Below are 12,198 nucleotides of genomic sequence, written 5' to 3'. Positions count from 1 at the left end.
AAATAAAGAGATGGTTCTATACTGGGAAATGAACATTTAATTTCTCCCCTCTATCCTGTTTCACTGCTGAGAAGTCTCACATTAATTTAAAAAAAAAAAAAAACAAAAAAAATCCCCATAAATAACAACTTTCTTGATTCCTGGGGAAATTTGCTACTTATTTAAGTTTTTTAATTGATAATTTGATAACCAAGGTCAGGAATCTCTATGAATTAGCATCAACTCAGCTGTGGCTACTGGTTGAAGCCTATTCACCTGATAAATTACTTCAATTCAGCAAATATGCTCATTTAGCCTATTCCTAAATACTCAATAAACTTGAAACATACACTCATGTCCTCCATAAGCACTTTCAAGTGCTCCTAAACAAGCATAGTTACAACCAGTAATAATATTAAACTACTTCTCTGAGCTGGGCTTAGATATATGTAGCTTCTAGAATCAGGAAGCTGTTCCCCCTCTCTAACACCTCAAAAAGAAATGTCCCCCCCCCACCTGAATTCCAATATTATAAATAATAAGTATTTTTATTTCTACTGAGGCTGAGGAAAAAAAGGTTATTATAAATATATCCACCCTGATAAACCAGATATTGATTCAAATAAAAAGAAAGTATATAAATGCCATTTTGCATCAAATTACTTCAGCTGAAATTTTTGGACACGCTCTGATGAGACACCAGGCATCCAAACAAGGAAATATTATCCATAGGTTTTATAAGATGTCATCAGTGATTGTGGGTGAATACTGACATCTGCATATGTTTTAAGGAAACTTTTCTGATGCAAAAGAAGACTGAAATGGTTCAACAGATTTTGGCAGAAGTGTTTGTTCCTCTGAGCCAGAGGAGTTATTCAGATGTGCACTGTAAGACTCCCACTCAGCTGCACCATACAACAACCTCTGGAGAAATTCTGGATTTGCTCCTTTTCACTCCTGCCAGTGAGCAGGCTGAGAGGCTGCCCTGCTGTGCAACTCCCTGAATTAGGCAAAAGTCTTCCAAGTTCAAACTTACTTCAGAAGGCGAAGAAGAGCCAGATAAAAGATCAGTATCACAGAAGAGCATTTTCTCTTGAACTTTTCACTTTCCATATGCAATTCCTACAATTCCTACAAGAACTGCAGTTGCTTCTACACTGCTGCATGCACAGGATGTGAGTAACCATCATCCCTTGCTCCTAAATGGCAACACCACAGACCCCACCATAGCCAAGACCCTGTCTCTCTTCCCAGCTGCCCTCAAATTCTTTTCTTCCTTCATCACATCAACCTCAAAACAAAGGGCCACCAAGAGAGGAACTTGGCTTTTTGAACATGGGCTCATCATATGTCCCAGGACAACCTGAAGGAATACAGACTCAAGAGAAAGACGGGCAGTTCCCAGGGTTCCCAGGAGACTGAATCACAAATGAAATGGCATAGAAAGAAGACAGGAAGGAGAAGTAGAAGCAGGGGCCAATGAGAGACAAGACACTTGAGTTTCGGCCTGCAGCTAAACACCTTGATAAATTATGCCATGGGATGGAAAGGGGAAGCGGTACACATGCTTCCACTCTTTAAAGGCCTTGGAAAGTGATAAGGCACTGCACATCAGCATGCCTCTCTGATTAGTGGTGCAAAGCACTTCCCTTTTAAAGGGGAAATGGGCAGGATCTGAAGCAAAATGCCAGTCCTTTTCAATCAAACTTTGCAGGGATCATTCCTTGTCCTTGTGAGATCACCATTCAAAGAGAGATCTGAGAGGGTTCATCTCCAAAGGCATTTGTTTGGCCTGTATCACCCCCAAACCCAAACCAGGTATCAGCTGCTAAGTCTGAGGAGTCTTCTATACCCAGTGGTGTTGTGGCTGCTATGGAAAGTGCTGAATGTCTGAGCTACAACTCAGAACAACTTCAGCTCCTCTCCACTGGGATAGCAGAGTCTGCAGCATCCTAGAGAAAAATAAAGACATAAAAACCCACCAAGACAGGTATTGATCACCCATCCACACACCTCTGCACTTAAAGCCAGCTCAAATCAAAAAGGCCAAAGTAACCCTGAGGGTCTCCAAGTGCTGATAGAGACAGAAGTGTGAGAGAGGAAGGGGGACAGCGATAACTGCATGCCAGACTGGACTGGTAGGATCTCTGGGGGGAAAGCCACAAGCAGAAGGGTTTACACAACACAACAAGATTAATAGGGGAATGGAAACATGAGACCTAGATCTACAGCTGGGGAAAAAAAGAGAAAAAACAATTTTGAGAAACCAAATCCTTTCTCATGTCCCTTAGGATCTTGTGAATATGCCTAAAATCTCATCTGTCCTTTTCTAACTCTGTCAGTTCCAGCTCACAAAAAATACTGTCTCCCTGTAAATTTTGTCCCATTGACATCCTTAGGTCACCAGCACTATAACAGCAGTAGTGCCAGCAGTCCTCATGTCACACATTCTGAAGAGTTCCACCACTATTTCTGTCCATCTCCCGATAGCCAGGCTCCTGTGGACACAGTCCTCACACGGGTGAGCCCTGTGAATGTCATCCCTCTCCACCAGCAGCCAGGCTCATCCAAGGTGGGAGTCCAGCCCCCCAGAAGAGCCACTGAGCCAAAGGCACAGAACCTTTGGGCAGCCCGGAGCAGCTCCTTTAACTTAGCAGTAGTTAGCTCTCTATGGCAGCTATGGGTCTGCCCACAGGAATGCTGCTCTCTGCAAAAAGCACTGCCCCACGGCAAAGCTGATTCCCAGGGAATGCACTGCCCTATTCATGTCCCTTGGGACCTCTCAGACCCCCCAAAACAAGCAACACTGTACTGGGACTTCTGTGGCCCAGACTCTCCTCACTGCCTGAAATAAGCGGTGACATTTGCTCATGCTTTCCCTCATTTTCAGTGGAAATTTTTGATCTGTTGACACAAGGAAACACACAGATCATCCCTGATCCTCTCTTTATAGAACCAAGCAGCACTGATATTATTTGTTTACTTGTAGGAAAATAAAAAGGTTCTCTCCAAACAACACCATCTCACTCAAAATAGAATTTCCTAAAAAATAATCAGCATTTTCATTAAAGCCTATTTAATTTTCAACACTTTTCAGCTACCTGAGCAATTCCATTAGAAACCCTGATACAAGACTTGCTTGAAAAATACCTTTCCCAGAATTCCCTCTGTAATTCATTTTTTAACAAAGAAATTCTACAAAGTATCAGTATTCTAGACTCATCCCAAATGACTATCCCTGATCCCTGTGTCTTATAATGTAGGCTCTGCAGATGAGAGTACCATCGCAGTTTAGGTAATTGTCAGGAAATCACATTTTTTAGACAGTTGTAGGTTATGTTTGCACCTTGGAAAGTGATATTGCTTCAGCAACAAGTACTCACTGGAGCACAGCTATGTAATTGAACACCACAGACATGGACATTAAATGGCAAAGTTGATCATCAAATTAGCTCCTTCTGCTATAGTGCATAAGTCCAGACATATTTCAATGTTTTCTCATTAATAAATGACTTGTTTTGCAAGTTGTATGAATTTTAAGTATTATTAATGAAAGAAGATTATTATATTGGCTCCTGGTTACACCAGAGCAATACTGTGAACACAATGAAAACTTATGCATGCAAGAGAGGGTAAGAGTTTCTCCTAATATATCAATTTATGCAGAATTATCCAATCCAATCCCAGTGACATGAGAGACATCCTTAAATAACTATTGATCAATCAAATAGAAAATCAGTCAATAAATTCAGTGATCACCTACTGTTTTATTCATAATAATTCTTCCTAGTCTCTCTTAGTAGCTATTTCTTTCTTCCCTCTACATTGCCTTTTACATCTTTCCTCATGGGCTATGTTATTTATCTCTTTTGCCTGGCAACAAGTGCCAGTCTTTTCAAACTCTCTTCAACAGATAAAATTTTCAAGCATAAGATCATTCTCATTTTCTTTCTTTGTACTCTAATTCTGAAAGATCCTTTCAGAAGTGCTGCACAACAGGAATTGTTGATTTATAATGGCATTATAACGTCTTCTGTTTTCTTATTTCCCCTATCCATTATGGATCAATGTATCACATTTGCTTTGAGTGCAGTTAAACAAGTTAATGCTCCTCAGGAATCTTACAGTGCTGGCCTGGTTATCATCTTGGTTAGAATGGATATTCACTAGTAAATAACTATGTAGATAATCTAAGACATTGATATCAATAGCTGGAATTAATCTTCCCTAATTTTAATTGTCAAAAATTTTGGGGTTTTCACTAAGCTCTACTTAGGTTTCTTTCCAATATTAATGAGAAAGGTATACTCAAAGAGGGACCTAGCTCATGTTGAAATAGGTGAAATAAGAGATAAGGTGCCCCTGAAGGTTTCAATCGCTCTAAGATTAGAGGAACACTGACTACAGATTTAGAATAAAAATCTACTGGTTTAATGACAAAGTTAAAAAAAAAATACAAGTTTCTCTCTCCACTCCAAGACATTAATTCTGATTTGTTCCAGAACAGACATATTAGAACTCATGCACCAATGCTTTATGCAGCTATTAAACCTCACCAAGTTCTTAACATTTAATTTGATATTTATTTATTCATCTCTGTCTAATATTTAAAATTCTAAAGACCTGGCTCCTACACTTCTGTCCAAGATTACCCAGACTGAACAACATGCATGAGACATTGCAAGCAATCTGACACATCCCATAATAGGCAGCAATACCACATGGTTTGTGAGACTAATACACCCAGGACACATCCTACATATGTACCAAGCAAACACTCTGCATATCCCATTGACCATATCCTGGATTTAACACACCCTCAGCTAAGAGTGTGCTGGCAATCTGAAGTGCCTGCGTGTCACTCGAGCTCTGCGTGGGCTCAATCCCTGCCCAGCATCTGCAGCCACTTACAGCAGGCTGCTGAAACCCTGCCAGTGTGACAGAAAACGCAGGGAAAGGGATACACAGCCTGGGAATGGAGGCTCTCCTGCCCAAAGCAGCAGCAATGTTCTGTGTGTATATTTAACAGCTTTTTAAAGTGTGGGGATGTGATTTTCAATTCAAAAACCCATTTAGCTATAATAAAACCTTGCTAAGAATAGTCAAGACACTTGAGTATTACATATACATACATGCATGTGTTTGTACACACACACACACACACACACAGATTTTTTTTAACTTGAAGTTTTTAGAAGCTAATAGCCTGAGCTGCTCACTGCTGATTTGAGGCAGGGGAATACACACACCAGGCCCACGTCCTCACTGTGAAATCAAAATTCTAAACAGAGCGGCCTTATTTTAACACAGATGAGAGCTGTGGAGTGAGAAACATCTGTAAGGCCTCATGCTTAAAGAGTTGGATGTTCCACAACATCCTTAGCCACAGACATAAACCACCACACTAAGAGAGTGTCTCTAAAATACTCCTTGGAGAGCAGAGCATTTATTGATTGGAAAGCCATTGTTTTTGGTCAAATCATGACTTACTAAGTAGCAAAAACTGAATTCACAGTGTTTTCTAGCAGTGGATCTCCACTGAGGCCAAAGGAAGCAGTAGCAGACTGGGTTTCATGGGGGGTTGAGGGGAGTTGTGGCTCCCATTGCAGTAGGTCATCTCCAGAGCAGCACACTCCCCTATTTTCAGAAGAAGTCTGCCAATCTTGCTCAAACATGCAGTTTCCCAGGCCACAGGGATCCAGTCTACCTAATCCCAGCACAGTCTTATCAGTCTTCCCTCTTATAAGAAAGTCTGACAATAAACACAGCAAATCTTTCTCATAATTTGGATAGAGTCAAGAAAAATACTCAAGGAAATAAAGTAGGAGCTTAATATAACCCAGTCTTATTCAAAAAGGGAAGCATGTGTCTTTTTTGTAACACCTGAATCCAGTCTTCATCTCATTTTGTTCCCCCTGCTTCAGCATTGGAGGAAAGCAGTTAACATCACCATGTCTGTAATTTCTGTGTCTCCTGAGCTTCCTGCAATCTGGAATCACCACAGCCTGGCCCCCAGTTTTCCACTAAACGGTACATCTTCAGGAAGTGTTCTTCCAGACAGTACTATTCATTCTCAGGCTTCCACAGACACAAAATTTAGAGAGATGGCTCTGTTCCATCCAGCCCATGTATTCTCAAAAAATCTCATAGTTTCTCATTTGATTTCTGACACTTTCTCCTCATCTCCAGAATCATCACCAACTGACAAATTTACAGACATCTTTCACTTTGAAGTTGCCCTGTAACAACTTCCCTCAATTTTTCTGCTATTTTACCTCCTGCAACAAATTTTGGTTCACCCTATTAGCATTACTTAACTGTCAAATCAGCATAAACCTTTCCAATTGCTAAAATAATCATTCACACCTTTCCTTTGTTGTTCCCTGTTCTCCCCAGTTCATTTCTAGTTCCTTTTTATTTTACAATTAGCCACACAAATTGCAAGTTGTGAAATTCATGGACCCTTAATGAACAAACTTTAAAAATATATGATTCAAGGCAAGTGATAAGCAGGGAGATCAAGTGCTGTATCCCAGACTACAGAGCCAATACGGGATGGACTCTTAAGAACTGCGGTCCCATATGCTTATCCTGAGAATATCCTAAGAATATACCCAAAGAAAAAATCCCTTATGCAGGCAGAATTCATGCCCCATTTGCAGGAAGCCAACGTACCTGGATGAAGATATATTCATCCTGAACAACCAGGGAGCTGACGTCGATGGAGCGCGAGAAGGGCCCGCTCCTCTTGGTCTCGGAGCACTCCTGGATCCGACACGTCAAATAGTGGGTGTCTGCAAGGGGAGCATGGGGACACATCAGAAATGCCCAGCTAGGAGCCACTTGTCTGTAAACACCATCAGCAGCTCCAAAGAAAGTCTTATCTCCAACTAGGGAGATGTTATTTCAGGATCTGCCTCCAGCCTTTGACACTGTAACTGCTCTCTGAAGTTAGGAGTTCACCACACTTCGACATTGGCCATTCCCTTCCCTGTTGTGCTGACATCCCTCAGGAGACTGAAGTACAAAACCCCCCATCAATGGAGGATACCGACCATAAATGCATAAGAAAGCTGCTGATGAGATCAAATAGAGCAGAAGCCACCCAGGTAAAATTCAACAATTCCTACACCCTTCTGGAAACCATACCCCTGTCTTCCCTCTGAAACCCCCTAGCCTTGTTGATTGGTTTTAACTGTGGTAGTAAAACACAAAAAGGAAAAAAACAAGCCTAAATCAACACTATTAAATTTAAGTTATTTTTTCTGTGAAAATCACAAGCATCTCCCAAAATTAAGTCTTTTTTGCAAACATAGGCTTGGAATGAAAATGCCACGGCCATGAAATAGCATGAGAAGCTGAAGATTCCTAACAGCAGTTATATGGCCTGCAAGAAGGATCAAATGCTTCTGTCTGGAGAGAGGAACACAAGACCATCACACTAATGGGATCCTGTCAGGCCTTGACATTGCTTGAGAGGAGGAACAGGACTGGGAGAGGAACATGAAAACAACAGAAGAAAAAGGCAGATATACAGAAAGTTAGAACAAGAAGAGACGTGCTCACCTCCAATAAGTTGAGAGAGGTTATAGGGGGTTAAGCATTATTTCACTCAGGCTAAGAAAAGGTCTCACAAAACAGAACAATGAATACATTGTGTTTGTGGATGTGTGTAATCTAAATATTCCATCTCTGCTTTTCAACTGCTCTTCTGAAAACTGCAAATTAGGAAGAAAATAAAAATACTACTATGATGACAGCTAGAGTGATAAAAGGGTCATATCTTTTGCACTCTGGCACTTTACAGGCCTCCTAGATTCAAATGCTTCCTTGCTTTTCTGCAAAGGGTGAGGACAGAACATCAATGAAGTAAACAGCAAGTTTGTAAGGGTTGGGGTGAGCCTGGTGCAGTGATTTTAGTTCACAATAGAACTTTCTGACATGGATCCTGTCAAACTGAGCTCAAAATGATAAAAGAGAAGTTTAAAAGACAATCACTAGCCCAGCAAAGCTGCTTACAGGATTCTCCATCACAAAAATAACCTGCCTTGTCCTTGGTCTGTGTCCTTCAAGTTACAGCAATATGTGGGGCAGTGGAAAGCTTTGGGGGCACAATTGAAATCCTCTGAGATTCAGCCAACTGCCTTCCCAAATTCTAAACCAACATTCATAGACTGATAGTTTCCTCTTTTATAGTCTTGTCCCAGCAACACTCTTAAAAATGCAAAAAGAATGCAAGTCAGAGTCATTAATAATTAGACTAATAATTACTAAAATATTTTTTCTAAAGGAGTCAGAAACCACAGCCAAGCTTTAATCTAATGAAGGTCCATGCCCAACCACCCTGTGAGTGAAGGCCCCTGTTTAAAGGCTGCAGACCTGGTTCTGGGTTGATGCACCAGGGATTCCAGGTTAATAAGGGCTGAGTCAGAGCAGTCACACAGGTCTGGTGCAGTAATGAAATCGTAGTCCCACTGAGGATGCTAAAGCAGCAGAAAATGTTGCTGGTGCCAGCTCAGAGTACTGGGCAGTGATTAAAGTGTATGGTGAAAAACACCTGACATAGAGACAGTGCCAATAACCAGAGAATCAGAGCTGTGCTTTCTCCCAGCATAAAATTCCAGCAGCAGCAGCAGAGAGGTCAGACTTTCAGCTGGCATAAATTAAAGTTCTTCATCAACTGATATACACACACTTGGCCCAGAGCTGCTATTTAGCTCCTCAGTGTGGAACCTAAGCCAACCTTGCAGTGGATAAAAGCAACTTCTCAGAAAACAAGAGGGTCTTATGTGCTGCCATGCCATCCAAAGAGATCAACAGCAGTGACTTGCTCTTTGAGGTAGCTCTAAAATTAGGCAGAACAAGGAGGAGAGGTCAGGAGTTGTATTTTTAGAAGCTCATTCCCTCCAGTACGTTCTCCCACACAGTCGCCTGGATATTCTTATCCTTCCAAAAAGGGGATAATTTGCTGCGGCTGAGTGACAGAATGGGAAGAGGAATAAAAACCTGTCACAAATAAATGCAGATAAATCACAAGTGTTGACATGACAACAAGCTTCCTGCCTATTGGGAAATGTGTCATTTTGAGTGTGTTACACCAGCAATCAAATATAGTCAAAGAATGGCACCTGATTAATATTCACAAGGAGATGGTGGTGGAGAAGGGGGGTAGCTCACTACCCACTTTCCATTTAGTCTCTTTTTTATTTATTTTCATATATTTTACAATACAACCCTATTAAAAAAAAAAACAAACAAACATAGACACAAATAATATATCTTTAAACTTCTCTGCTTTAGGATACCAGATAAAGTTGTCTTGATTTTTTCCTGCTTCCCCAAATTTTTTTTTTTTAATCCATTAAAAATCAGGTAAAAAATATAGCAGCATCCAGTTCTGTTCCCATTTGTGTGTAAGTCGAAGCAAGAAACAATCTCAAGTCCCTGCTCAAGCTTCTAAAATGTGCTCATTCGCAGAGCACATCTTCTCACATAGAAAGAACAGGGTCTCTCAACAAAAGCCTCCATTAAGAGAGAAGAGGCCATCCTAACTTCCAGGCTATTATCAGCCTCTCCTCCAGAATGAGGTAATTTTGCACCCCCCTTTTGGGCAGCCACAAGGTTAAAGGACATTCACCCAGAGGGGCAGGTGACATGAGACTAAGCCATGCCCCCAAAGCCTTGCTTACCTTTCACTGGGAGTTGTATTGTGTAAGGAAGGTTGTTTCTATCTGGGCACTACTTCCAATTTATATATTGTCCTATACAACACCAGAATTAAAGGGTTCAGGTGTTCTGGTTTTCAGGGTTCTTTTAGCAGGCTGGATTTTTTGTTACTTTTGGGATTTTTATAATGTTCCACTGCAAAAGGAGTTGAGAAGGGCTCCCTACTTCCCAGGCAGCATTAAAAATTTCTCATGCTTATAAGCAACCCCAGCCACTTCCTCAGCTCATCTGTGAATGTGGCAATATGGGCATCAAGCAGCCTGGAGGGCTTGCTGCATCTCCAATCCCAGCGTCCATGCCTCCGCACAAACCCTTCCCACCTCCCTTAGGATTAGGGAATGGCTTTCACAGATGTAGAGCCATTTTCCAGCTGAGGAGCCTGAACCACCTCCTCATTGCTATTTAACACAGCCTTCCATCTTGAGATTTTGGAGTGTATTTTTACCCTTTTTGAAGTGACAAAACGGAAACAATTTCTTGAAATTGGAAGGGACAAACTGGTGAAATAAGCCAAGCTACCATGTCTCATCTTTTCCATGCCAGCTTTGGCAGGAAGCAGGAGCACAAGAGGCTCTTTCCCCAAAGATGTGGGTTCCTGAAGGGAGGCAGTGAAACAGTCAAAGCTGTTGTGCTGCAGGCTGCAAAGGGCCAACCTGTGTGCAGGTGACTGTGACTTAGACACAGGACAGAAAGCCCTGCCTCCCTCCTGGGATGGCTGGCCAGCATGGCTAACAGGGAAAAGGGCAGCTGATAGAGACAAGCTGCATTGGCAGGTTGGCTCAGCTTAAATCAGACCCTGGTATCAGGCAAAATTTAAAATCATAACATCGTGAAGGTTTCCATGAGAGGGAGAAAAACTCACTGGCCTCAATAATTTTTCCTCCAAAGAAAAAGACATGTAGACTTTCGGAATGAGTTACCCTGTTTTATCCTTTTGGTTAGCTTTTCTCCCCTCTTTTTCCTATAATTCAAATCCTGTTTATATATGTGAGTGGGGTGAAGATTACACATCCAGTGTATATATGTGAGTGGGGTGAAGATTAACTCACTGAACATCAGAAAGTTCAATATATCCTTCCCAGGAATGCTGGTGGGTGCTTGTGTCAGTGTGATCATAACAGTCCCCTTGCATCCAGCCCTGTCCTTGCTGCTGCCTATTACACTCTGGCAGAAGGCACAATGCCCAAGGCTCCTACATGGTTTTACAATTTAAAAATGCAAGCCTCGATTATTATTCTGCTACAATGACTCTGCCAAGATGTCGAAAAAATGTGAAAAACTTCATCTGCTACAAAAGATGGGAACAGCTTGAGATAAGATAGGCACTGGAATTATCAGCATCTTGCAGTATTTAAGGAGACCAGGCACAGGGGCAGATGGGTTTTTTAGAGACACAACCATGGCTGGACAGACAAAACCATGTGTCAAGATATCTTGAAGGACAGTCACCAGAGAGGTGAACAGGACTGCCAGCTCCCAGATCCATAAGCTTATTGATAGCCCTGACTCATTTATGGATGAATGAGATTCCAGCATGCCCCACCACCTGTTCCCAGCTCCAGAGCTCCTTTTAGGCTCCAGAGTCTGAATTGGTATTAGATGGGTTCTTGAGTCCCATTAATGCCAAAAGGAAAAAAAATTTAAAAATTTAAAAATCATCAAAATCAGGAGTCTAGTTCTAAACAGCCCTTCAATTCCTTCCCCTCCCTTCTCCACTGCTTTTACTCACTATTTTTTTTTTTAACTTAAAAACATGGAGGAAACTGAAGAAGAAGAAAGAAAAATGCCCAATCTAGGAGAATCATGTATCTTTCAAGCAGCCAGTGACATTAAAGGCATGGATTCTTCTATTTAAATTAAACTAAGCAATGGGAATACTTAAATCTATGTCTGTTAATGCATCAAATAAGTGACTGAGCCACCAGACTGACCTAAAAGAGGCATTAGAGAAGCCTTTTCTTCCTTCTGCATAATACTGAGGAAAACTTTCATCAGAAGCTTTCTGATCAAGAGGATGTAACTGAAGGGCCCCATTTCCCAGCAGGTGTAAGTGCCTCAGCTATTTCACTGAGCACATGAAGGCCCAATTTGGTTGCAGAACTAACTGGGAGGAAAGTCCAGTGCCCCATTCCTAAGCACCTAGAGCTGAACCATATCACACTGGGGAAGTCTATAGCTGTGAGGCTGTCATTTCTTTGTAACACAAACTAATATTGTTTCAAGCCTTAGAACCTCTAACTGGAGCAGCATTGTTCTTTTGTGCTGTGCTGGGAGAGGAGTCCTTTGGTGCAGGCCAGCAGGGCCAGCACAGCCCAACAGATCTGGGATGGCAGCTGCACTGGGGCTGTTTTGCTGACACCACTGGCCAAGCCTGGCTTCCAGTGAAACCCTCAACACCATCAGCTGCCAATTTCAAAATGCTGAATTTATATATTAAAACAAGAACAAAGAGCAAACCCCTGAGCAAACAAGACCTGAAGGAAGAGAGCTGTC

The 12,198-nt window shown here is 41.7% G+C and overlaps 1 protein-coding gene across 1 annotated transcript in view; it reads right to left on the bottom strand.

Annotated features, from left to right (window-relative positions):
• The window catches only part of SORCS3 (sortilin related VPS10 domain containing receptor 3), a 266,923-nt gene that overhangs the window by 68,866 nt on the left and 185,859 nt on the right, over positions 1 to 12,198 (bottom strand). The window contains exon 7 of the mRNA XM_066554147.1: positions 6,655 to 6,773. Coding sequence (XP_066410244.1) covers positions 6,655 to 6,773 — 119 coding nt within the window. The remainder of the gene's footprint in view (positions 1 to 6,654; positions 6,774 to 12,198) is intronic.

Source organism: Molothrus aeneus, chromosome 8 (assembly GCF_037042795.1).
Source record: "Molothrus aeneus isolate 106 chromosome 8, BPBGC_Maene_1.0, whole genome shotgun sequence".
Classification (NCBI taxonomy): Eukaryota; Metazoa; Chordata; class Aves; order Passeriformes; family Icteridae; genus Molothrus; species Molothrus aeneus.
Note: the sequence above shows the minus strand (reverse complement) of the source record. Positions and strands in the feature narration are given on the sequence as shown.